Source organism: Camelus dromedarius, chromosome 3 (assembly GCF_036321535.1).
Source record: "Camelus dromedarius isolate mCamDro1 chromosome 3, mCamDro1.pat, whole genome shotgun sequence".
Taxonomy (NCBI): Eukaryota; Metazoa; Chordata; class Mammalia; order Artiodactyla; family Camelidae; genus Camelus; species Camelus dromedarius.
This window is the reverse complement of record NC_087438.1, coordinates 23,743,131-23,770,750: the sequence shown is the minus strand read 5'-3', so window position 1 is coordinate 23,770,750 and position 27,620 is coordinate 23,743,131. Positions and strand designations below refer to the sequence as shown.

Below are 27,620 nucleotides of genomic sequence, written 5' to 3'. Positions count from 1 at the left end.
GCCTGTTTGGTGACCTGAGAACTTCATTAAAGACCTCATCAGTAATCGTGGGTTACGGGGCATATTCGTTTGCTAGGGCTGCCATAACAGGATACCATAGACTGGCTTGTTTAAACAAAAGAAATCTCTTTTCTCACAGTCCTGGAGGCTAAAAGTCCAAAACCAAGGGGTCAGCAGGTTTCTTTTGGTTTCTTTTGACGCCTCTCTCTTTGGCTCGGAGATGGCCGCCTTGTGCTATGTCCTCACATAGTTGTCCCTTGGTTTGTATTTTCCATGTTCTAATCTTCTCTTATAAGGACCCACTCATATGACCTCTTTTTACTTAGTTATCTCTACAGGCCCTATCTCCAAATACAGTCAGATTGTGGGTGCTGAGAGTTAGGACCTCAATATATGAATTTAGAAGGGACACGATTCAGCTCGTTACAGAGGCTATGTGTCCAATGCAGGAAGGAAGTGAGACAGAATGGAAGGGGGCAGGGCACAGCCATTCAAGGAACAACACAACAATTAACATCAAAATGGTGAAAGATTCAACCCCCAGTAGGCCTTGAGGCTCAGGATGATGAGAGATTTAACTTCTAGTAGATCTTGAGCTTCATTATACGCCCATTGTAATATAGTAACATGGTGAGTAACACACCCACAGGCACCGTGGCAGTCCCAAGGCTAGCCACAAAAGATCAAAGAGTGGGAAATGGCCAACTTCCTGGGAATCCCAGCCCCTTCCCCTTAGACTGGTGCTTCCACTTATTAGCATATGAAACCACCAAGTCCATAAAAACCAGCAACACGGGCCTCGTGGCCGCCCCTCTCTCCCCCTCTTCGGAGACGGCCGACATTCTGTCTATGGAGTGTGTACCTACCTACTTTTAATCTGAGCACCCAACCCCCACACCTTGTAGCCTTTCTCTTGCCTTTTAATGTATCTCTCTAAATAAATCTACCTTCACTCAACTGTGGCTCGCTCTTGAATTCTTTCCTGCACGAAGCCAAGGACCCACACTTGGCAGGGCACGTCCCAGGGGCTCAATCGAGACCTGGGACAGAGCCCTCCTGACGCCCCATATCTGTTTTCCTGCATCAGAAGGACCTGTAGTGTGAGATTTCCCAGACTTCTGGTTTGTCTGAGCTTTTCCGTGACCTGTATCTTTGAGCTTATTAGTAAAGTTTCATGCTACTTAGACCTCTGGCTCACGTGAATCTGATCCTGGGTGTTAGCTCAAAGTTTATCTGTACTGTTTATTTTTTAGAAAAATAGACTGGAAGCCACTATGAAAAAATAGTGTGCTGGATGTCTGCTATATCATTTTGTACTTTCTTCTTTCAAGTTTCTCAAAATAAAAATAAAACAAGAGGAGGAGTTAAGGAAACTTATGCCTGAACAAAGGTAGGAACATGGGATAGCAAGGGACGGGGGAGGGGGGAGCCGGGGGATTTCATTAAACAAGGAGGTCATTAGAGGATGTGGCTCTAATGCCCTTGCAGCCTCTGTAAGCAAATCAAGTTTAACCTGGTAAACGCCTCAGTTAGGAAATCAAAGGTTAAGAACCAAATACAAACAACCAACTGGGCTTTAAGGTAAAGCCAATCAATTTCTTCGCTTTGCCTCCGCCTTTTCTCTGTGTTTCTCCCTAGTTCCTAGTGCACTCCTAACTGCAAGGAGTGGGGCTATTTGTGATTATTTTATTGTACTTTTTAAAACAGTGCATTAGAATAAAAAACTTGAAACCATAATTATCCATAGAAATGGCAGGTGCCAAATCAAAAATTTTTTAAAGCTCTCTCGTTTGGCTCTGATGAGCACTGCCCGCTCTAAGTTTTTTTTTTTTAATAGTCCACATTACTCAAGCCGTGTGTGGAGGAAATCACTGGGTGGGTAAGAAGTAAAAGTGGTGAAAATAGTTTGCAGCTCACTGAAGAAAATACCATAGCATGGTTCTTCTCAACAATTTTTTAAAAAAATCAAAGCTATGTAGTTTCGTCTTTATATTTATTTGGGGTGGGTAATTAGGTTTATTTATTTCAATGGAGGTACTGGGGATTGAACCCATGACCTCGTGCCTGAGAGCTATACCCTTACCCCTTAAATTTATTTTATGAACTCAGTTTTGAGTATTTTACATGCCACTTTCTTAAATATTTATATGCTTTTTTTTCCTCCAGGGCAGGACAGAGGTAGGGTCCCAAACAGCACAGCGGTGGGGATCGCAACAATGAGAGTAAAAGCGTCCTGGGAAGACGAAGACAGGTCTCAGGCTCGTAAAGCCAAGCCCAGAACACAATTTGGAACCCAGCATGGGACGAAAACAAGCTGCTCAGCTGACCCGGCGCCCGCGACCTGGGAAGCGCGCCAAGGCGCGGGCTCCGCGGCAGCGCGCAGGCGCACGAGGGAGGGAGGCGGGGCGCGCACCCGGGCTGGAGGGCGGAGGGCGGAGGGCGCCGGCTGCTCAGTCTTCCTCGCCTTCGGGAGACTGTGCGGAGGTCAATGGCGCTGCGGGGCGTTTCGGTCCTGGAGCTAGCGGGCCTGGCCCCGGCCCCGTTCTGCGGTATGGTCCTGGCGGACTTCGGGGCGCAGGTGGTGCGTGTGGACCGGCCCCGCGTCCGCGTTGACCCGAGCACCTTGGCCCGAGGAAAGCGCTCGCTGGTGGTGGACCTGAAGCAGCCGCGGGGAGCGGCGGTGTTGCGGCGCCTGTGCGCCCGGGCAGACGTGGTGCTGGAGCCCTTCCGCCACGGTGAGCCCCCGACGCGGGGCCGGGCGGGGCCAGGGCCCCGAGGAAGGGAGGGCGCCGGACCGGACGGCCTGAGGCTGCGCCGGGCACACTTTTGCCCTTTTGCCCCAGGAGCCCTTCCCTTCCGTGTCTTTCTACACCTTTCTGTTCTTGGTGATCATTCGCCCCCTGAGACAGTCTTACATACTCGGAGTCTGAGATACTGCTGTTGCCCTGAACTTCTTGTCCCTTTCTCTGACTCCTTCCCAAGTTCCTCTTTTCTCCAGTCGCCCATTTCTATTTGCTTGAGGGTCATGAACCCAATGAGAATCAAACGAAAGCCAGAGAGGCTTTCCCCGGAAAACTGCACATAGGTACATAGTCATTTTGCTGCCGTTTTGGGGCTTGATGTGCCCTGTAAAGCCACCCACAGACCCAGGCTAACTCTCCCTCCCGTAAAAGCTGGTGTTCCCAAGTTCTAGCTTTGGCTTAGTTTCCTTTACACTTTGTTTCTTGGAGCTACCGTATCTATTCCCGTTGTCTTCTGGGCAGAGGATGCCCAAATCTATAACTGTACCCACTTCTGTTAGGACCACAGACCGCCAGAATGTACAGGTCCTGCCCATCTCTCCAGCACTACCCCAGGCACTGCAACTTCCACATATTCCAAACCAAGCCCATCCTCTTCCCTCCTAAAATGGCATCTCCCCCTTCTGTATTATTTATTTCAGTGAATGGAACCAAGATCCACCCAGTTGCCTGAATCAGAAACTTGTACTTCATCGAGAACTCCACACCTTCCTTTCCCCTCACCAGCTTTCAGTTATCACCCACCGAGTCATTCTGCTTTCTGTGACTCAGGGTTCTCTCCACACCTGCTACAGCTTCCTCGACACTGTTGTAACAGCCTTTTTAAAGCTGATACTTGGGTCTGGCACCACTCCAATCTGTTCTCAGAAGACCACCAGAGTTGTCTTGCTTAAATCCAAATCCAAATCTTTTCCTGTTGGATAACAGAGAGGCACTAAACATTTGGTGAATGAAATGAATGTCTCTAGGGCACCAGGTACATTTAAACATGTTAACTCATTTACCCTCACAGCCAGATTTGAGTATTGTAATAGTAATTTAATAATTAGGATTGTATCATAATTTAATAATGCCTATTTGAAGTTGAAGGAGGCTCAACATGGTTAAATATGTGAATACAGACATAGCTGCCAGGGGAGGGGATTGTGGCTGATGTTTATCTAGGTGGAGAACTAGACTTCTTGTGTTAATTATCATTTACAATTTATTATCTACTCTTTATGGTATCACGGTCCTCTATCTGCAGTTCCTCGGCATTCCCCAACCACAGGCTGGGTAATGGTATTTACTGTTGAAGAAAGTCTGCATTTAAGCAGACCTGCACAGGTCAAACCGGCCTTGTTCCCAGGTCAGCTGTACTTGCTGGTAACTTAAGAGCAATTAAATGCTGTTGTAGCAAATCTTTCTTTTCACAGATACTTATTGAGCTTTTGTGTAGAGGTACTGATGCAAGGCACTTTAGAGGCCCGTGGAAACTGATGAGGCATGAATCCTGCCACAGGAGCTTCTGAGCTGATAGAGGAGATGGAATATATATATATATACACACACACACAAGTACAGCACAAGGTAGAAAGTGGTAGGCACTGATGCGGGCATGGACAGAGAAAAGATCCTAAAAGGAATAGCAGCTTGTCCAAAAATGAATTTTTGATCAAATGAAGACCTAGCGTAACTTCCAAGAGAGCAGACCATTTCTGATAGATCACCAAGGAGACAATTTGGGGAACTATTAAGGGACCAACTAGAGGGAGGAAGTGTCCACTCTGAGGATCGAGGAGGCTTGGGTATGCCTGAAGGGGTGCGGACGGTGCTAGAGGGAGATAGCACCTTGGGGCAGAAGCCCACATTCCAGAAATGGGGGCTTCAGCCTTTGGGTCCTTAGTTACTGAAAACCCTGTAAACCCACAACAAATGTTATTGGTATTCCTGGCAACAGTGCTGTTTTACGTTTGTCACAGGCGTTCTGAAGGAGGCTCTCAGTTCATGCTGGCTTAAAAACAATTTGTAACTTTTCTCTTAAGGTGTCATGGAAAAACTCCAGCTCGGCCCAGAGATTCTGCAGAGGGAGAATCCAAAGCTCATCTATGCCAGGTTGAGTGGATTTGGCCAGTCAGGAAGATTCTCTAGGGTAGCAGGACATGACATCAACTATTTGGCTTTGTCAGGTATTTTGGAAAAAATAATTTCTCTATGCTTTTTATTTTGTTCCCAGTCAAGATCTACGAGTGCACTGATTAAAAAGAATTTTTTTAAGGTGAAGATTTAAATATTTATCAGAATCAATAAAGAGCATGTGGTTGTTTTAAAAGGATTAGTTTGTCTTGGAATAGTTGTTCTCGACCTCTCCCTGCCTGAACACATTGAAGGGATGATATACTGTCACTAGTAACATTTACTTACTACACTTGTGGAGTGAATTCTCCAGCAAGCCCCAGCTAGGAGGGAAGAGACTTGGTGGTACTAGAAATGATTGCTCTGTGGTTTGAAAATCCTAATATAGTTTGAAACCCCTTCTCCCCTACTTTATTGAGAATCATTGTCTGAGTTGCCATTTTAGAAATTCTGTGGATACTAGAAAAAACCCGTGGTTTTCAGGTCATAATATCACCTTACTAGAATTTTTGCCTGTAAGAACATGTCTTAGAATGGCCTAATTCTAGATTTCTAAGAACTGTGTTGCTGAATAAAGAAAGTCTCAAATTTTCTGTGTCCACATTCAAAGGCTGAGGAAAACAGTGAGTGTAGAATTGGCTTTTCATATCTATTTAAAAGTTTAATTCCTTTTCTTTTTCTTATGTTTGTTTTCTTGCATTTCTTTCTTATAAGAATAGAAGTGCATTATATGGGTGTAAAGCCAGAAAGTCAATGCATAACAACCATTTTCTTCCCCAAACCCAGTGAATAAAACCTTTGCAATAGAATTCTGAATACATTCATTGGAATAAAGTTTTAGAGAACATGAAACCAAAAACAAAACAAGGAACTTTTTTCAGAGGGAAGGCTTGCTTATAAATACGCTGAACAAGTTTAGATTTACAAAAGCATTAAGTATTTGTTTTCACTTATGTCAGCAACTAGAGAGATTGGTGTTCCCCTTAGATGTTCATGTATTTATTTAAAAGAGACATTAAATTTATAGTTAGTGTTCCCACTTTTTTTTTTTTTTTTAATGATGTAGGTGTTCTGTCAAAAATTGGCAGAAGTGGTGAGAATCCATACGCCCCGCTGAATCTCCTGGCTGACTTTGCTGGTGGTGGCCTTATATGTGCACTGGGCATCATGCTGGCTCTGTTTGAACGCACACACTCTGGCAGAGGTCAGATCATTGATGCAAGCATGGTAAGTGTTAAGTGGGGGAAATGATAAGCCTGCCAGTTGTATGCAGGATGCTATATGGCTGCCTCAAGTCCTCTTCTGAACAAGACAAGATAAATGAGAACTGAAATTTGAATCCAAGTTACCAAGGGTGGCTTTTTCTTTAAAACAGCTTCATATCTTTGACATGTCAGAATGTCATATTTTAGTCATCTATGTGGAGTCAGTTTTCTAGAGGTTCCATGATTCACCTGATTTCTATGTTGTGTTTCAAGAATTTTCCCCACACTTATGCTTAGAATATGGTTTTCCAGCAGTCTTCATTCGAACCTGGGCTCCGAAAGTCTCCCTCAGCAGGTAGAAAAGATTCTTAATGATACTCAAGTGAAAGGGACCAGTGTAGACCTGCCTCCTGCCTTGCATCGGGGATGTCATGATGCTCCAGTGTTTTCAGCGTCATACACTGAGCACTTGCCTCGTGTTATCCTAGGCACTTTTCCTGTGTGATTTCCCCCTGTGTGATTTCAAAACAATTTTACTTGGAATACATTGTTATTTTAAAGAAGAGGAAACTGAAGCATAGAAATTTGCCCAAGTTCTCACAGCTAGTTGATGGGAGCCCAGTCCAGCATGACTACACGTTTGCCTTTGGACAGATCTTTGGAGGTAGGGTGGAGAATGGATGTGATGGAGACAAGACTGGAGGCAGAGGGACCAGTTACTGGATTATTGCTGAGAGATAAAGGCAGGTACTAAAATGGTTCATGGTAGAATGGGTCTGGATTTAAGGATTTACTTCTGAAATGTAAAATTGCTGGGATTTGATGATGTATTGGTGGTGAAGGGAGTGGGAGGCATCAAGGTTGGCTCCCCTCTTTCTGGCTTGGAAGGCCTAGAAGGTGGTGTCACTGGTGCCCTGGGGGAGGCATGCTGAAGGAGGCATCCAGAGCACAGACTCCGGTGGCCAGCTTCCCCCACCCCAGCTCTGCTGTTACTAGGTCTGTGATTTGGGGTAAGTTACTTAGCTTCCCTTCCTCAGTTTCCTTCTTTGTAAATGGAGATAACAGTGGTTTCTACCTCACAGTGTTGTCAGAGAATTAAATGAGTCCATCTGTTTTTCACTGTTATGTAAATAACAGCTTGTGGGTTCTGTTCGTCATGAGTTTTGTCCAGCAAAAGTCCCACCACGGAAGAACAAAATTACTCAAGACTTTATGAGGTCAAGAGAGTGAGAGGGAGCCAGAGACCAACTCCCCGAGCTCCTCCAAAGCTCTTGTATTTATTGAGAATAGTCAAACAAAGAAAGTAAAACATGTCATAGGAATGAGTGAGGGACATGGTGTATGTGCAGGGATGCAGGTCAGTAGCTTCAGTTCGTGAAAAACAGAAACATAATCTTAATTTACACTTAGGGAGAAGGTTCCAGTATTGATAGTACAAACGGTTATTTTCAACCTCAGACAATCATGAGCAAGGTTACAGTGTTCCGAACAATTGATAATGAAAATCCGGACCACCACAGAGTCTCCATGCAATAATCAGAAATCGTCTAAGCACACGAAGCAGCCCAGCTGTTCCCAGCTAAGGGCTGCATCAGTCTTCTGTGAGCAGGAGCAGCCTACACGATCCGCCTAGGCCTGATAAACGAAGCGTGTCCTGCCAGTTAGGGCCTGGGACGAATTATGGTTTTCCATAAGCACAAGCAGCCCTGAATCTATGACCTCGCACTAAGCAAAGCATGTCTCTGCTTTTTATGGGGAGGAGACAGGTTGTAGCAGATTGCTGCTGGCAAAGCAGCTTCCAGGCAACTGAGCTGAGTTCCACAGGTAAAGTGGTGACTGGTATTGAGATTTCAGTCTTTTAAGCTTTTGGACTTTTTGCTTTTAGGTAGCAGTATAAAGTCAAATATAGAAAGCATTGGTTTTGATTATACATTTCTTACGTGTTTACATAAAGGTGAAAATACATAAAGGTGAGAATATGATTTGGTAAAAGCAATCATTGCAATATCAAAGTTTGTGAACCCAAGTTTGCACTCCCACAACAGCTGTCTTAGAGGAGACACTCTGTAAAGAGTTTGTTATTACTATTATTAGAAGAAAAGTTCTTTTAAAAAAAAAAAAGGCATAAAAACTTATTTACAAAACAGAAACAGACTCACAGACATAGAAAATAAACTTATGGTTACCAGAGGGGGAATGGGGTGGAAGGGATAAATTGGGAGTTCCAGATTTGCAGATACTAACTAATATATATAAAATAGATAAGCAACAAGGTTATACTGTATAGCACAGGGAACTATATTCAATATTTTGTGGTAACTTACAGTGAAAAAGAATATGAAAACGGTTATATGTATGTTCGTGTATGACTGAAGCATTGTGCTGTACACCAGAAACTGACACATTGTAAACTGACTATACTTCACTAACAATATATAGATACAAAAAAAAAAAAAAAAAAGAAGAAAAGGAATGCAGTTTTGGTCATTTCAAGTTTGATCTGCCTATCAGATACCCAGATGGAATCCCCGAAGCTGGGCACCAGAAGCAGGTTCCAGAGTCCTTTGGGAACCACCTGAGACTGCGGTCCGCTGGGAAAGGGGGCGGGAGAGCGGCGCTGGGGGAGTGGGTGGGCAGATCCCCTCTCTGCTCCCTTCTCCTCCCAGGCCCATCACTCCCTGCCCCCTGCTGCTTCTGGGCCTTGTGACACTGCCTAACAGATACATTCACATTGTGCCTTGAGCTTTGTGTTCCTCTCCGAGGGATTTCAGTAGGAGTGGTGTGTGACTGATCTCTACCTGCCGGAGCCTGCTGGCAAAACGAACAGGTCTGAAGGCGAGGTCGCCACAACTAGGAAAAAAGAACAGACACACACACAAAGAATGGGATCGAGAGGGACGGGTCTTGCAGCCTGCCGAGGCAGAGACCTGACACTGCCGCCGTGGTTTATTCAGCAATCCTTTTTATAATGATTAAGAAGAAAAAACATTGCATACCAAGGAGGGTTACATAGTGTGCCTCAAGATCTTTTACAGTGCTGTTTTGGACATATTTATTGTAGTCATAAATTAAGATGTCAAGCTTTCCTTATCTTGTTTTCCTTGGGCAAGGAACAAAGTCCAGATCCTCTTCCAGGACAAACACCTGTTAATCTACAATCTTTAAGGTGGGGTGGCGGGACAGGGAATCTTTGCAGAGCAAGTTTCCCAGGGCTATGTCTTGCAAACAGGGTTGTTAACCCCTGAGTGCTCGACCCTCAGTCTTTGAGGCAGCTCCCCGCATCTACCTCCAGGCCTGGGCCTGGCCCGACAGGCGCTGGTAGTGGGAGCAGGGTCAGGTTTCTACCCGCTGCAGTCCGGGCACAAGGCTAGGTGCTTTGCATACGTCTGTCCTCCTCTGACCTTCACGGCTCCCTTAAGGAGGGATGCGCACTCCCGCTTGGTACTAGAAGACTCATAGACTCGAGGAGGCTTACTACCTTCTCAAACAGGTGGCTAGAACAGGTTAGACACACCGCCTCTGAGCAGTTTGACTCCCTCACGGGCATGAAAGCCCAGAATTAGTCACTGCCCTTTCCTGCCCTCTGAGCATGGCCCTTGGTCCAACAGGAAAGAACTAAGAACAAGCCTGAGGCCTTGGGAGTTTGAAGGGAATTTAAGGCTAAATACTTACTAGGTAATAATCTGAATAATTTACTAATAACATGTGATTTCTTATTTATAGTCCAATATAAGTAAAAGATAATTGCTGCTTTCATCAGACTGCGTCTGATCAGAATGACGTGATGATTAGGAAGACAGTAGGGCCTTAGTGTATGTGCAAATGTTGTGAACTTTGTTTAAGGTTCACATTCACGTTAGGGCACAGTGAGTGCTGGCTGAAAACTCAAGGTCAAGTGGATCAGTAAAGCCTCATATTCATTACCGCCCCATCTCTGGGGGCCCTTGTGATACAAACAGTTATAAAAGCTGATTAGAGGGGAACAGATACGTTATTCTTTTAAGCCAGTAGTTTTCAATTGACTTGAGCTGCAGAATCCTTAACCCAGGCCTGCCGGTGAGGACCTGGAGTCGTCTCTTCATCATACTGTTCCCTTGGAAACTGTGGAATGTGGGGGGCGATTTTGCTGTGTTTACCCCTGATCTGGGGCAGCGCATCCGACCGGGGGGCTGTGTGTTGGCACGCAGACCATTAGTCCACTTGAGGAGAACAATGTAAAAGGTCGGGGAACCGAGGCTGCAGTTTCCCTGTGTCGAGGGCTCGCGTCTGTGGCGGCAAACACTACCCATGGGTGAGGCAGCAAGAGAAGCGTGTGCCGGGCAGCCTCGTGGAGAGGTGAGGATTACACTGCTGTGTCCCTGTCGTGTATCCTCCTGTGGCACCAAGTAAAGGCAGGATTAGATGAGAGTGCTTTTGCACCCTGAGTGAGCCAAACTAGACCTGTGATGCCATGAGGGCATCTTTTTTCAACAGACTCATCAGTACATCCATTGTATAAAAGAGGTTATATCTTGTGTGTGTGTGTGTGTGTGTGTGTGTGTGTGTGTGTGTGTGTGTGTAAACATGGGGATCCTTTAAGATCTACGTAACCCTGTTTCAGAAAAAGCAACACCATAGGCCACTTACACAAACTCCACTATTCAATGACAACGGATGTCAGACCCACGAATTCAAGTGTGCGTGAGCTTTCAAGTTAAAAGGGAACGTTGGGATGTACATAAAGATATATTTTGTATTTGTTTCACAGCCAGTGAGAAATTCCCGTTGGGATGTACATAAAGGTATATTTTGTATTTGTTTCACAGCCAGTGAGAAATTCCATGCTCACAGTTGGAATGGGGTCCCTCTGTTTGTAACCTCAGAGACAAGGATACTTTGATGGCCTTCTCCCTGGGATTCTGGAACTGTTAGGATCATAAAGCCATAAAGATAGGGAAGTGTGTTCTTTACGTGGCCCAGGGCATCCAGCCTAGAGATAATCATATCTGAGGATGCGAATCCATTCCTGTTACTTCAGGACTCAGTGGGAGTTGGCATTCCCAAACTAGTTTGTACTCAGAAAACGCATATACCTGCCACCCATAGTATGTTTATTTTGTACCTTTTTAGTGATTATTAAAATTAAGATATATTAAATACTCAAATTTGTTTTCTTAGGCTTGGAGTCAAACTAAACGAAATTTAACTGTCATGTGATTTACCTTTAAAATGTGATACGCTTCATATATCTGTGTGTATGTGTTTATAGGTATTGAGATCAGGTGATGGATTTTTAAAAACGTTTTTGCTTTATTTTCAACTTTTTTATTCTGATGGTTTTTAATATATGTAAAATTAAAAAGAATATATACTGAATGTCCATGTACCCTCACTTAGCTTCAAAAATTATCATTTTGCCAATCTTACTTGAAAAGAAGAACAAAAATCATTCTTTTAAGTCTTTGCTGAGTAGTATTTCCTGAACTGAAAAGTGCAGAAACTCACTCTGCCATATGCCTGCTCTAACTCACCCTATCAAAATAGTAAGGAAGTTGTATAATTAGATGCAATCTTCCTATATTTAAGATAAGCATTTTTACACGAGTGTTTTTCAAAAACCCAACCAGAAATCAATCATGCTTTTTATAGTCGAATTATCTGGATTCCTACTGTATTCTGTTTCTTCAAAGGTGGAGGGAACAGCATATCTAGGGTCTTTTCTTTGGAAATCCCTGGGACTGTGGAGCCAGCCTCGGGGGCAGAACCTGTTAGATGGGGGAGCGCCTTTCTACGCAACCTACAGGACGGCCGACGGGGGGTTCATGGCTGTTGGAGCAATAGAGCCCCAGTTCTATGAGCTGCTCATCAAGGGTGAGTGACTGTCACCTACCTCTTTTCTGCAGAAGCTTTTTAGCCTCTGTTTTGAGGCCTGTTGAAATTCATGATGTCTTTTATTAAATGTCCCATTATAGCCATCATTATATTGTGGGTCCCTTCCCCCATCTTTTAAATTGGCGAGTAATTTTTCCAGTCTCTAAAATAACTTAGATTAAAAAACAGTCCCTTTTGTGGGAGTTCAATGTCTTTATTACATTTCACACTCAGTAGTGTTGGATATTTACGTCTCCCTTGTGTGCCCACATCTTACCCCTCCCTGGAGATGATCTGCTGGCTCTACCAGTTTTGGTTCCTTGCTAGACTATGTCCCTCATGGTGCTTCAGTGACAGAGGGGTCACCAGAGCACAGAGACACTTTGGGGAATGACATCTTGTTGGAATATGTTACCATTATTTGATGCTTCCGCAGTTTACCTTTCTTGACATGTTGCCAAAAGTTAGGAAAATTTGGAATCTCTTCTTCCCTGATGAAATAATTGGACTGAAGTTATTTGGGTCCTGTGAAAGTTTGAATTTAAAAGTTTACAGATAATTCAGTATCTGAGAAGTTTTAAAATATACTTTGAAGTGGTGTGACCAGCTGGTTGCAGCTCATTTATCTTTCAGCTTTAAGTTTAGAGTTCTTTTGTTCTGTTTGGTAGCTTTTCAGATGCAAAATGCTACTCAGAGTTAATTTGTACATAGCTGAAATGATTATTTTTGCAAGCGTTAGAAAGCATGTTATGATCAGCTGTATTAACTTCACCAATTTAAATATAGTTGGAAGAGCTGTAGAACAGAATGATTTATCTAGATCATATTTTTGTTTTGTTTTGTTTTGTTTTTGGTCCTGAAATTAAAACTAAGACTAGAAGTCTTAATTCAAAATTCTGGACAGAACAGTGCTGCACGAGGGGCTGAGGGCTGGGAGCAACACCCCCTTGCTGGTGGTACAGGGCCCCGGGAAGGAGCTGGGACATACTCAGTGGGGTTTGCACCTTACGCAAATCTTGTGGTTTTGTCCATAGAGAATTTAAATATAGTAATAAAGTTGGCTAATCGTCAGTTGAATTTTATTATCACCATGCATCAGGCAATTCCAAATGACAGTTGAAACTAACTTTTTTTTTGATAAATATTTCAGGAATAGGGCAGTGTGAGCTCTGCGTCAGATCAAATAAAGACAAGCCCTGAGGATGGAGATTTCCAGGGGGCTGTCAGACAGGCCAAACAGTGGTAGTTCGCTGGGGATGGGATGTGGGGGGAGCTCCATCCTTATTTTGCCCCATCCTCCTTGGCTGTTGATCCTACTGGTTTTCACAGCCACTGCAGTTGAGAGCCTGTGGGCTACCACAGAGCTGAGAGAGGGATGAGATTAGCACCGAGGCTCACTGCTCTTACTAAGATTCAGTCATTTTTTCTTGAATATGCTCCTGAGATTGTTGCAAGCTTTTAGTTCATCCTATTTCTAGAGTGATGAAAAAGTTGATCCTGCCAATTTGTGCTAGTGTTCTTGTTGCTTTTATACACGAGCAGATTTTTGAAGGTCTCTGTTCTGCCGTTTCAGAAGTTAACTCCTCTCTGTCATGTGTCTGGTTTTTTTTTTTTTAAAAAAACGTGTGTGTTTGGAATGATCATTTCTAACATCCACACTCCACCTTGATGAATGACCCTTTCTGGAAGTACTGAAAGCGAAACAAGACGTTTTTCTAACAGGCTGATTGCTCCAACACCTTGACTTCTGATCATCTTCTCCTGGGTTTTCTCTTTCTGAGTCTAAACTCTGTAACCCCTCAAGTTTTGTTTTGTTTTTTTTTTACAGCCCCCTCTCTTTGCAGCCACAGCCTTCTGAGGTATCCCTAACCTCCTCTCCTCCTCAGGTTCACTGAAGATCCTTAGCTGGCAGGTGGCTTGTGCTGTAAGTCAGCTTAGCGTGTCAAATCAGTTTTTGCTTAATCCACGTAGTCTCTGCCAGAATGCCTCAGCATATTCTTTCTTTTACAATATTTATTTGCAAAAATATACTTTTACTAGTCACATATACATAATTTCTCTCTCAGGCCTCATCAGACAAACCCCCACATCTGTAATGATTTTTTTGAGGTAGTATTAATTTATTATTTCTTTGACCTTATGTGTTGAGATCTTTGAGACCATACCTTCACTTAGCGCTCATTATCTGAAGACAAGGTTTTTGTAAAGCACAGACTCCACAATGCTGTGTCGCTGCTGCTTTCTAGGCCAAAGAAATCTGAAAACAGAGAATTTCATGACATCTTGAGGCTCTTGTTGTAAATCAGATAAGCAATAGAGAATGTTTGAAAGTTGTTTTAAAATTTCAAAATATTATTAAAAGAAAACCTGAAAATAACAAGTGTTGGTGAGGATGTGGAGAAACTGGAACCCTATGTATTATTACTGGTGAGAATGTAAAATTGTGCAGCCACTGTGGAAGAAGGTGTGGTGGTTCCTCACAAAATTAAACATAGAATTACCATATGATCCAGCAATTCCACTTCTGGGTATATATCCAAAGGCATTGAAAGCAGGAATTTGAACAGATATTTGCATATCCATGTTCACAGCGTTATTTACAATAGCTAAAAGGTGGAAGCAACCCACGTGACCATCAGCAGATGAATGGATAAACAAAATGTGTTTTTCATTTATATACATATATATGTATATATAGATATATGAAACAATGAAATATTAGACTTAAGAAGGAAATTCTGGCATATGTTAAGCATGGATGAATTTGAAGATGTTATGCTAAGTGAAATGATCTTGTCACAAAAGGACAAATATTTTATGATTTTGTTCATATGAGGTACCTAGAGTGGTCAGATTCATAGACAAAAAGTAGAACGATGGTTGTCAGGGGCTGGAAGAAGCAGGGAATGAGGAGCTAGTGTTTGATGGGTACTGAGTTTCAATTTGGGAACATGAAAAGTTCTGGAGATGGATGGTGCTAATGGTTCCAGAACAATATGAATGTACATAATGCCATAGTGCTGTATTCTTAATGATGACTAAAATGGTAAATTTTACCACAATTTTTAAAAATGAAAAAAATTCAAAATAATGTGCTTTTTAGAAAAAAATGTGAACAATAGTTTGTAAAGTGAGAGGCAAAAATTCTCCCTTGTCTTTCCACTTTGGGGACATTTGAGATGTGGCCTTCAAGAAGTTTTCTGGTACATATACAAACACAATTAAATTTTTTTTATAATTTATAAATTTACATGGTTATATAATTTTATAATTAATAGCTATCTCTTTTTTATTCAAAGAATAGCAGACATCCTTTTTTGTCAACCCTAAAGATCTTCAGCCTCCCTCTTTTAATATAGCAGCCATGTCATATTCTATTCTATACCTGTCCTAAAATTTATTTAACCACTTCCTTATTCAAGTTTATTTACATTTTTCCAGTTTTTCACTGTAACAAATAATGCTTATTATTTATTAATTATTAATAAACATTAATCTTTATATATATCATTGCATACTTATGGGATGCATTTTTGACTGCTTAATATGTGCGTAATATTGTGTTACAGGGCAGTAAGTTTATGACATGTACTGAAAAACAATAACTATTTTATGTAATTATGTGTGTATATATACGTGTTTGTATAAGGTAGTTTTTTTGGACATCAGAACATACTTTCCCAAGTTTTAAGTGGTACCTGAGTCCCCAGGCCAGTTTCTGGAAGTCAGTGGACTCACAATATCAGAAATTTAATATTAATTATACTGTAAAAACTAGCCACAATCTATAATTGTGTTCCGTGGGGGAGTGGATCCTCTGTATAGGAAGGTCAAGGGCACGGGAAACAGCCCACCCGAACCTCTGGTAGTTCATCCTGTGGACTTGATGTGTGTCCTGGGCAGGATGGGAAACTGTGTGCCAAGCAAGGCTGACAGGGCAGTGGGAGAGCTGGCGTGTCAGAGTCAGGGGTGGAACTTAGGGTCTTTTGGTGGCTAGTATTTTTCCAGTATACAAACTATGACCTGTGGAATCTCGAGTATAATGTTTGTTAGAGAACTGTTGGCTTCAGTTTTAAATGTTTCTCCCTCCCCAGCAGACAAGGCTGTCAGGAAAGAATTTGTTTTGGAGGAGGAAAGGGTAGGGTGGTAATTATATGTATATGTACACACACACACACACACACTTTTTTTTTAACAGTTGCTAAGGATTGAACCCACAACTTTGTGCATGCTAAGCACACACTGTACCATTGAGCTATGCCCTCCCACCTTGGCTTCAGCTTTATTTAGTGTTATGATTCTGATCACATTCTCATTTTTTTGAAAAACTGTTTAAAAAAGCATGCAAAGATGTTTCCAGCAGTAGCTATGATCTACATCACTACTTTTGGCTAACTGCTCATTTTATGTGTTTTTCAGTCACAGAGTTTGGGACTATCAGGAGAGAGAAAGCAAAGTGAAACACATCCTTAGAAACATTTCTTTGTAGATGACAGTGATCACCCTGAAACAATAGCTCTGTATCTTCCCTGGTATTTGAATGAGACAAGTGGCTACAGAGAAAAATGTACTTATATATCCCACAGGTGTTTTTTCACAACTATGCAGAACTACATGAGTTCTCCTTATTTCCTTATATCCCCCAAACCCAAAGAAAAGCCTGCAGTATTCATGTCTTCTTACCTCTGTAGGTAAGCTTATATCAAGCTTATTATAAGCTACTCTGCATCTTCAGAGTAGCTTATAATATGTTTTTCAGAACAGTAGATGAGGAAAGGGTGATAAAGGTGAGAATTATTTAACTAACTTGGCTAAACATGCAAAATATTATACTTGGCTAAATTTATGCAAAGTTTAAATTCAGAAACCCTCTTATGCATGAGGAAATAAAAATGACAGTTACACCAAACCCCAGCAAAGTGGCCCTTTGGGTATAATTTAATCAGAACTGGCGTTCAGGTGTTTCTGCAGGGGTAGGTGCTTATAATCAATAAAGGAAGCCCAGACCGGTCATAGGTCAGAGAAGCCATCCTTCCTGGGAAATCCCATGTGGATGCTTTCATCCTCTCTGCACCCTATGTTGATGGGTCCCTTCAAGGCTCTTTATACTTGAGAGAAACAATCTGCCTGTCCCCTATTAATTGGCTGGCTGATTCCTTTCTGTCCTGTTTGTTATAGGAACAATTTACATTTGTCTTTGGTTACTTTACAAGTCCTTTGTTCCTAGTTGACAGCAAGGTTGTAAGAAAGCAAAGAGGCAAATATCACTGCTCTACTAGAGCTCCTCTGTTGGACAAAAATAAAAGAGAAATGAATATTATGTATAAAATTGCAATCTTGAATTTAATTATTTATCTTTAGGCTTCCTCGAAAACAAGAATAGAGGCATACATTGGAGACTTTGCGGTTTGGGTTCTGGCTACCTTAATAAAGCAGCTATTGCAATAAAGCGAGTCACATGAATTTTTTGGTTTCCCAGTGCATATAAAAACTATGTTTATATTGTAGTCTATTGAGTATGCAATAAGACTGTCTAAAAAGACAACATACATACCTTAATCAAAAAATCATTTTATTGCTGAAAAATACTAACCATCATTTGAACCTTCAGTGTGTTGTAATCTTTTTGCCAGTGGAGTGTTTGAAATATTGTGAGAATTACAAAATGTGACACAGAGACATGCTGTTGGAAAAATGGCACCGACAGAATCGGTCCACACAGGTTTGTGGCACAAACCTTCAATTTGTAAAAATTCATTATCTGTGAAGTGCAAGAAAGTGAAGCACAATAAAACGAGGTGTGCCTGCAGTGATACGCAAATTCGTTTAGATTTTAGCTTTTGCAGGATCTGGGAACACTATGAAATACGGTGTTATTTTAATTCAGTGTGACAGATAATAACATCATGAGAAAATTTATTTTTGAAAACCTACTCAGAGTAAAGAAATCGATTTCTGGAAACTGGACCCTTAAAAATAGACTAACTTTTGATGAAAGGTAAATAATGAAATCTTGGCAAAGACTTGGAAAGTGTGTTTGAGTCCTTCTGCCCCTACTACCTTCTCCAGCCTTTGGCTCTAACTTCAAGTTGGGTTTGAATTTCTTCTCTTGACTCACTGGAGAAACTCCTCTAGAACATCTTATTTGGGAGCATACGGTGAGTTCAACATTCAGTTGTCATTGACTATAGTCACTCCACCCAAAGCACACTAATTTAAGAAATTGTGTTTTTCTCTCAGGACTTGGGCTAAAGCCTGATGAACTTCCCCATCAGATGAGCACAACTGATTGGCCAGAAATGAAGAAGAAATTTGCAGATGTATTTGCAAAGAAGACAAAGGCAGAGTGGTGTCAGATCTTTGATGGCACAGATGCATGTGTGACTCCTGTTCTGACTTTTGAAGAGGTTACCCATCATGGTCACAACCAAGATCGGGGCTCATTTATTACTGATAGGGAGCAGGGCGTGATTCCCCGCCCTGCACCTCTGTTGTCCAATACCCCAGCTATCCCTTCTTCCAAAAGGGATCCTTTTGTAGGAGAACACACTGAAGAGGTACTTCAAGAGTTTGGGTTCAGCGAAGAAGAGATCAATCAGCTTAAGTCCGATAAAATTATTGAAAGTAATAAACCAAGAGCTAATCTCTAAGTTCAAGCTGCACAATTCAAGTGAATCTGAATATTGCATTTATAGTTTAGAATAGTATTAAAAAATTTTATGCCTGGAAATGTGAAAACACAGTATCACAGTGGTCTAACTATTCTAATCAGGTAACAAGACTGATTATAGAGTAATGATTGAATTTGAAAATGATTAACATCATGGTTTTTGGTTTAGGAATATTTTTAGTTTACCTGTACTAAATTGTGGCAGTTTTTCTGCCTTCCAAATTACTTAGTAGGTTATATTTGTTGATTTAAAATACTTACATGTTCATAATATACTTTAAATGAATTAATATAATGCTTTTTATTAAATAAAGCTTTTTTTTCCCGTGAAGTTTACTCATCCTTTTATGTTTGTGGAAAGGTTTCAAGAGAGTTCTTTAAACATCACCAGAATAGCCTTTTGTTACTGAAATATTTTAGGTTCTCCTGTTAACCAGAATGAACATTCTTAGATAGAAAAGCTGATCCTTTTAATTGATAAGGAAATCATTCAGCCAGTGTCTTTGAACTGGAATTTTAGAAAATGTTCTTGAGGTTCCCTTCAGGTAACCACCGCTCCTCCACTTGGACCACTCGGCTGAGAGTCCTGCTCCTGTGTAGCTTCCTGTTAGCATCACCCAAATGTGTCTCTTTCTCAGTAAATTGCACCATCATCCATTTGAAAGTCTTACTAGACTTCTTTTACCAGTCTCTGCTCTCACTCCCATCCTGCCTCTCCCTGTCCCCAGGAGGTCCCACAGCTTACCCCTCACTTCATTCGGCCACTGCTCAAGTGTCCCTGACCCTTGTTTCAAATAGCAGCTGCCTTTTCACCCGCTCTCCCCTCGCCCTATTTCATTTTCCTTCACACAGCATATCAGTGCTGACGTTAATTCTGATTAAGGCCAGCCCTCACTCTGTCTTAAGCAATGCACACTAGAGTGGAAGCTTTATGAAGGACTTTGTAGGTTTCATTCATTGCTGAAGTCCCCAGTTTCTAGACTAGTGCCTGGCCAGTGAATATTGATTAAAGGAATGAATGTCAGTAGAGATGTATATAGAGAATGTCAGAGCTCCCGTATCCATGCCTCTGCTCTCCTCCCACTGCTGCTTTCATCCAGACCCCTGTTTCCTCTTCCCTGGACTACTGCTCAGCCTTACTTCCCAACTTTTCACCTCTAGTATCACTGCCTTCATTTTTTTTTTTTTTCTGTTGTGCTAACTTGGAATCTTTTTGACACCAGACTCATCTTTTCAGTCCTCTAAAATTCTCCAGTGGTCTTCTTTTTTCCCTATAGAACTAAACATAAATTCATTTGCATAATATATATCAACCTTTTGTTTAGAATAAGACTTCTACATAGCTGTCCAGTCCCATCCCTCCCCCCACCCCACCCCCTGCTCCCCAGCACTTCATGTTGGGCTGCCTGAAGTTTCTAGTAAGCTATGGTCTCTCTTGATTCCATTCCTTTCCATATTCTGCAGCATTTTCCAGGACTAAAGTACTCCTGACCCCTTTTGCTGCAGCTTGTTGATCAAGCAGACTCAGACTTGGCTCACATACAGCCTTCTTTGTGACACTTTCTGCATTTCTCAGCCCTAGGGCAGTTTTGTACAATGATTATGAACTTTGGAGTCAGAAAGACCTTGGGTTCAAGTCTAACTCTGTCGTTGTGATGTCTGAGACAGTGCCTGGAACATCCTCAGTGCTCAGTAATTGTTAGCTCCTTTTCTGAGGGACCCTTTCTATGTTCTTATTGTACTTTGCATGTATCTCCAAGGATAGTAATTGCTTTTAGTGTAATTTACATAACTTTTCCAATCATCTGGGCATACTATTAAAACACAGATTCCAGGGCTCCACCCCTAGAGATTTTAATGTGGTGGGTGCAGGATGGGGCCCATGAATTTGCGTTTCTACCAAGCTTCCAGGTGAATATAATGCTTCCCGTTCAGACCACACTTCGAATACCACTGTCTTAGTGGACATGAACCAAGTCTTTCTGCCTTTGTTCCATCACAATAGGTGCTCAAAAAAGTACCTGTTGAGGAGATTGGTAAGGGAAAGAATAAAAGTGAATTGGCAAAAACTCAACAAACAGAGGAACTAGCTTGGAATATCGATTTTTGTGGTTGACTTTATCCAAAATGTTTGAAAAACTGGCTGTGAGCTTTTAAAGAAAGGTGTGTGAATAAGGTTAGGAGCTTTTGTTAATGACTCATATTTTTCTTCTGAAAAATCTAAGACTGCAGGAAATGCTACTCTTCCTCTTTTTTTCACCTATCTTTAGAGAAACTAGATTTAGAAGTAGGCGAGGGGGCAGGTAAGGAGAAAATAGAAAGCTTTAAGAAGAATGGAAGAGAAGCAGGCAGTTGAAGATAGCAAATTCTAGTGAAAGAGGGATTATATTCATGAAAACATTGGAATTATGTTCTTGATAGTCACTTGATATACATTTATTTGCACTGTCTTGATCCTACAATGTAGGAAGAGATGAGATACTACAAACCGTATGGTGATAAATGTGACAGTTCTTACAGAACGAGGTGACTGGTTGCAGCCAGGCCTCCTATCCCTGTGTTCATGTCTTCTGTCTAAGCACATTCCAGGTTTTAGTCGCAATTACTTTGTATTTTATAAATTTGCAAAATAATTTACCTGTACCAAATCAGGATGGCTTACATGGCAAGTAGCAGTATCCAAAACAAGAGGGAAATGTTTTGGCTCACGTACGTAGAGTCCAGAAGGACAGTGAGTTTTAGGGCGGCCTGAATCTGGTCACTTAGACCCTGTTTCCCTGCATTTTCCTGGCTCTGCCAACTTGCCATCCTCTCTGTGTTTGCTTTATCCTTAACCTGGTAGTAATATCTGGCTCTCATTTCCACACACAGCAACATCAAGAAGAAGAGAGAGTTTCAAGAGCTTTCAGCAAACCTTGCCTTTTGTCTCCTTGGATCAAGTTAAGTCACAAGCTGGCCCTATACCAGTCTTTGGCAGAGAAGGTAGAATTATCTTAGATAAAGCCAGCCTACTCCTGGAGCTCCCCTGGACTCAGCTTCCTGGAAGCATATGGGTGTGTGAGGGAGGGGTGGAATCTGGAAGCTAGTCCAGGTTTCATTATGATGGGGGGAGTGGAGAATGAAGGTTACATCTGTTATATACAGTATCTCAATTGCTGTTCAAACAATCACAACGGGAAAGAAGGTAGGGGTGGTTACTCCATTTTACAGATGAAGACTGAAGGCTCAGATGGTCCTAAATCTTCATAGTTCACATCTCCCTTAGTGTCTCAGTAATTTTTTCATGGTGCCCCTTGGGCCAAAAAATACCTAACCATTCCATTTATAAGTAAGTCTCAGCAATGTAGGTATTTATGTCCTAACAACTTATTAGCTGATTGAAAAATATAATACAATGAAAGAAGAAATTTTTATTTCATTATTTTTATTGAAGTATAGTTGATTTAAAATATTGTGTTAGTTTCAGGTATATAGCAAAGTGATTTAGTTTTGATTTGTTTTTCAGATTATTTTCCATTATAGGTTATTGTAAGATGTTAAATACAGTTCCATGTGCTGAACAGTAAGTCCTTGTTGCTTGTTGCTTACCTATTTTATGTACAGTGGTTTGTATCTGTAAATCCCACACTCCTAATTTATTCCTACCATCCCCCTTTGGTAACCATAAGTTTGTTTTCTATGTCTGTGAGTTTGTTTTGTATACAGATTCATTTGTATTATTTTTTAGATTCCACATATAAATGATATCTTATATTTCTCTTTCTCTGACTTACTTCACTAACTATAACATTCTCTAGGCCAATCCATGTTGTTGCAAATGCTATTCCATTGTGTGTATGTGTGTGTGTGTATACATACATATATATATACATACACACATATATATGTATATATATACCACATCTCCTTTATTCATTTGTTGATGGACATTTAGGTTGCTTCCATGTCTTGGCTGTTGTAAATAGTGCTACTGCGAACATTGGGATGCACGTATCTTTTCAAATTAGAGTTTTTATCTTTTTCAGATATATGCCCAGGAGTGGGATTGCTGGATTATATGGTAGCTCTATTTTTCGTTTTTTAAGGAGCCTCCATACTGTTTTCCATAGGGGCTGCACCAATTTACATTCCCACCGACAGTGCAGGAGGGTTCCATTTTCTCCACACCCTCTTCAGCAGTTATTATTTGTAGACTTTTTGATAATGGCCATTCTGATTGCTGTAAGGTGATAACTTCCTTGTAGGTTTGATTTGCATTTCTCTGATAGTTAGTGATGTTGAGCATCTTTTCATGTGCCTATTAGCTATCTGTATGTCTTCTTTGGAGAGAAGTCTATTTAGGTTTTATGACCATTTTTTGATTGGGTTTTTTGTTTTTTGATACTGAGTTGTATGAGCTGTTTGTATATTTTTATTGTTAACCCCTTGCTGCTTGCATTCTTTGCAAATCTTTTCTCCCATTCCATAGCTTGTCTTTTCATTTTGTTGATGGTTTCCTTTGCTGTGCAAAAGCTTTAAAATTTGATTAGATCCCATTTGTTTATTTTTGCTTCTATTTCTTTTGCCTTGGGAAACTGATCTAAGAAAATATTTCTATGATTTATGTCTGAGAATGTTCTACCTATGTTCTCTTCTAGGAGTTTTATGGTGTCATGCTTATATTTAGATCTTTAAGTCACTTTGAGTTTATTTTTGTATATGGTGTCAGAGAGTGTTCTTAATTTCATTGTTTTGCATGTAGCTGTCCAGCTTTCCCAACACCAGTATTGAAGAGACTGTCTTTTCTCCATTGTTATATTCTTGCCTCCTTTGTTGTAGATTAATTGACTGTAAGTGTGTGGATTTATTTCTGGGCTGTCTATTCTGTTCCATTGATCTACATGTCTGTTTTTGTGCCTATACCGTGCTGTTTTGATAACCATGGCTTTGTGGTATTCCCTGAAGTCTGGAAGGGCTATACCTCCAGCTTTATTCTTTTTCCTCAGGATTGCTTTGGCAATTCTGGGTCTTCTGTGATTCCATATAAACTTCAGGATTATTTGGTATTTTGATAAGCATTGCATTAAATCTAGATTTTTGGGGGTAGTATGGCCATTTTAACAATATTCTTCCAACTCAGGAACATAGAATATCTTTCCATTTCTCTGAATCATCTTCAGTTTCCTTTATCAGTGTCTTATCATTTTCAGTATATAGGTTTTTCACCTCCTTGGTTAAGTTTATTCCTAGGTAATTTTTTGGACACAATTTTAAACAGAATTTTTTTTTTACTTTTTTTTTATTTCATTGTTAATGTAAAGAAATGTAATAGATTTCTGTATATTAATCTTGTATCCTACTACCTTGCTCAATTTATTAGTTTTAATAATTTTTGTGTGGAGTCTTTAAGGTTCTCTATGTAGAGTATCATGTCATCTATAGATAATGAGTTTTACTTCTTCCCTTCCAATTTGGATACTTTTTATTTATTTTTCTTGTCTGGTTGCTGTGGCTGGGACTTCCAATACTATGTTGAATGGAAGTGGTGAGTGTGTGCCTACTTATCTTATTCCTGAATTTAGCTGGAAGACTTTCAGCTTTTCACCATTGAGTATTATGTTGTCTGCGAGTTTGTTATAACTGGCTTCTATTATGTTGACATATGTTCCTTCTATACCCGTTTTGGTGAGAGATATTTTCATGAATCGATGTTGAATTTTGTCAAATGCTTTTTCTATGTTTATTGAGATAATCATGTGGTTTTTGTCTTTTATTTTGTTAATGTGTTGTATCACATTGATTTGTATATGTTGAAGCATCCTTGTGACCCTGGAATGAATCCAATTTGATTATGGTGTATTATCCTTTTTATATATTATTGGATTTGATTTGTTAATATTTTGTTAAGGATTTTTGCATTTATGTTCATCAAAGACATTAGCCTGTAATTTTCTTTTTTTCTTTTCTTTTCTTTTCTTTTCTTTTCTTTTCTTTTTTTTTTCTTTTTTTTTTTTTTTTTTTGTAGTGTCTTTGGTTTTGGTGTCAGGGTGGCTTCATAGAATGAATTTGGGAGTTCCCACCACTTCCATTTTTTGGAATAGTTTGAGGATAGGCAATAAGCTCTTCTTTGTTTGGCAGGATTCCCCAGTGAAGCCATCCAGTCCTGAACTCTTGACAGGGAGTTTCTGGTTTTTATTACAGATTATATTTTAATTCTAGTGATTATTCTGTTCAAGTTGTCTGTTTCTTCTTGACTCAGTTTTGGAAGACTATGTTTCTAGAAACTTGTTCATTTCTTCTAAGTTGTCCAATTTGTTGGCTTATAACTTCATAGTATTCTCTCTCTCTCTCTCTCTCTTTTTTTTTTTTTTTTTTTGTATTTCTGTGGTTTCAGTTGTTAATTCTTCTCTTTCATTTCTTATTTTGTTTGTTTGAATCCTTTCTCTTCTTCTTGGTGAGCCTGGTTAGAGGTTTGTCAATTTTGTTTATTTTTTCGAAAAACCAACTCTTGGTTTTATTGATCTGTTCTATTGTTTTTTCAATCTCTATTTGTTTTATTCCCCCTCTGATCTTTATTATTTCCTTCCTTCTGTTGACTTTGGGTTTTGTTTGTTCTTTTTTTTTTAATTTATTTTAGGTGGTAGGTTAGGTTGTTTATTTGAGATTTTTCTTATTTCTTGAGGAAGGACTGTATCACTATGAATTTCTCTTTTAGAACTGCTTTTATTGTATCCCATAGATTTTTGTCAAGTTGTGTTTTCATTTTTGTTTATATATATTTTCTGATTTTTCCCTTTGATTTCATCATTGGCTTACTGTTTTTAAAGTTAACATGTTTAGTCTCCATGTTGTCCTATTTTTCTTTCTGCAGTTGATTTCTATTTTCATACCATTGTGGTCAGAAAAGATGCTTGAAATAATTTCTTTCCTCTTAAATTTGTTGAGACTTATTCTGTAACCTAGTATGTGGTCTATCCTAGACAATGTTTCTGTGTTCTTGAAAAGAATGTGTATTCTGGGTTCTTTGGAATGCAGTGTCCTGTAGATATCAAGTAAGTCCAACTGGTCTACTGTGTCATTTAGGACTTCTGTTGCCTTATTGATTTTCTGTCTGGATGATCTGTTCATTGATGTCAGTGGGATGTTAAAATATCCTACTATTAGTATATTCCTGTCAATTCTCCCTTTAAATCTGTTAGTATTTGTTTTATATATTTAGGTGCTCCTATATTGGATGCATATATGTTAATGAGTGTGATATCCTCTTCTTGCATTGATCCCTTTATCATCATATAGTGTTCTTCTTTAACTTTCTTTACAGACTTTCTTTTAAAGTCTACTTTGTCTGATATGAGTATTGCTCCCCAGCTTTCTTGTCATTTCCGTTTGCATGAAATATCTTTTTCCACCCCCTCACTTTCAGTCTCTGTGTGTTCTTCATACTGAATTGAGTCTCTTGTAGGCAACATATTGTAGGCTTTTTTTTTTTTTCATCCAATCTGCCACCCTATGTCTTTTGATAGAGCCATTTAATCCACTGACATTTAAAGTAATTATTGATAAGTATGTACTTATTGCCATTTTAAATTTTGTTTTCCAGTTGTTTTTGTAGTTCTTTGTTCATTTCTTCTTTCTTTCCTTTTGTGGTTTTATAGTTTAATTTGTAGTATGCATCAGTTCCTTCCTTTTTGGTTTTTGTGATCTACTGTATGTTTTTAATTTGTGGTTACCCTGGAGTTCAAGTATATTAACCCACAACTATATCTACTTGCTTTAAACTGGTAATCATACAAGTTCAAGCACATTCTAAAAGATCTACATTTTTATACTCCCCTCCCCTCCATTCTGTGATTTTGATGTCCTGTTTTAGATCTACATGCTTGTCCTTTTGCTGTTAATTGTAGTTATAATCATTTTTACAAAAAAAATTTTTATTGTTTGTTCATCTATGTGCTGGCTTATTGTTAAGGCGTTCAGAGCCTACACTGGATGTTGAGCAGGGCCTTCTCTTTGGTCTGTGGCTGTCACTGTCCTGTCAGGGGCCAAGTCTGCTACCCAGTTGTCGAAGTGGAAGCCCCCGAGTGCCTGGTTCAATCAGGCCTTGTTGCCTTGCTCCAAGAGAGGGGACTGCTGAAGCAAGTGAGGCCCATGTGGTCACAGCAAACCTACGCACTGCCTGGGCAGGCATTTGTGATTCCACCCTGAAGCAGCCCAGGTTCGCATCCCTTTCTCTATTTTGTTCGTCTCAGACCTAGTACAAAGCTGTGGCGTGGAGTCGGCTGGGGCTGGGAGCCAGGGTGCTGTAGCTGCAGGAATCAAGGCAGCTGTGCCTCCTGAGACCTGGGCTGCCTCTGTGTCACTCCTCTCCCAGGACCCTTCTGCCCCAGATCCAGCGCCAAGCTGTGGTGTGGAGTGGGCGGAGCCAAAGCACTCCCCACTGAAACCGCTGCATACTTCTACCCAGGGCAGCTCAGCACCCAGCTGCTGTGGGTTCCTGTGGCTTTGCCTGGTATGCACCCTAACAATGTCTGCCAGGGCCCACCCTGCCCCCACCACGTGTGCTGACAATGGACTCCACAATTTCCCAAGACCACACCTCAAGCCCTCCAGGCTGTCTCTGGACCCCTAGATTGAGTCCTCTCCCAGGACCTGTCTGACTCAGATTTAGCTAACACTGCGTGTTCCCGTGGCGGCACCCGTGTGCACACTGACAATGTTGGCCAGGTTCCATATGCCACCCCGTGCATGAGCTGACAGTGGTCTCTGCAGTTCAGCCCGGATCACCCCCCACCCCCTCCAGGCACCGTGGTTATCTCTGCACAGATAGACCAAATCTCCGCCCTCCTCTCACTCCAGGTTGCAATGTGGAGTGAGCACGCCAGGGAGTTCATCTCTTTGGACTGGGAAGTGCGGCAAGGTGGCAGCCGCCAGTGCAAGTGCTCTCCACCCTGATTGTCAGCCAGCCAGCATGTGCACACTACTCAGGAAGAGTCTAGGCTT

At 40.9% G+C, this 27,620-nt stretch overlaps 1 protein-coding gene across 1 annotated transcript; it reads left to right on the top strand.

Annotated features, from left to right (window-relative positions):
• Nucleotides 1–2,445: 2,445 nt before the first annotated feature.
• Nucleotides 2,446–18,972, top strand: AMACR (alpha-methylacyl-CoA racemase). Its single transcript, XM_031443786.2, has 5 exons — nucleotides 2,446–2,735; nucleotides 4,826–4,969; nucleotides 5,983–6,143; nucleotides 11,791–11,971; nucleotides 18,212–18,972. The coding sequence occupies exons 1-5, from the start codon at nucleotides 2,489–2,491 to the stop codon at nucleotides 18,619–18,621; spliced, it is 1,143 nt and encodes a 380-aa protein (XP_031299646.2). The 5' UTR covers nucleotides 2,446–2,488; the 3' UTR covers nucleotides 18,622–18,972.
• Nucleotides 18,973–27,620: the final 8,648 nt, after the last annotated feature.

What these genes read in the sequence shown, in the direction of transcription:
- AMACR (XM_031443786.2), top strand. Translation starts at nt 2,489, where the DNA reads ATGGCGCTGCGGGGCGTTTCGGTCCTGGAGCTAGCGGGCCTGGCCCCG. An exon ending in CAACTATTTGGCTTTGTCAG is followed by an intron (nt 4,970 to 5,982) that starts GTATTTTGGAAA and finishes TTAATGATGTAG; the next exon opens with GTGTTCTGTCAAAAATTGGC. An exon ending in AGATCATTGATGCAAGCATG is followed by an intron (nt 6,144 to 11,790) that starts GTAAGTGTTAAG and finishes GTTTCTTCAAAG; the next exon opens with GTGGAGGGAACAGCATATCT.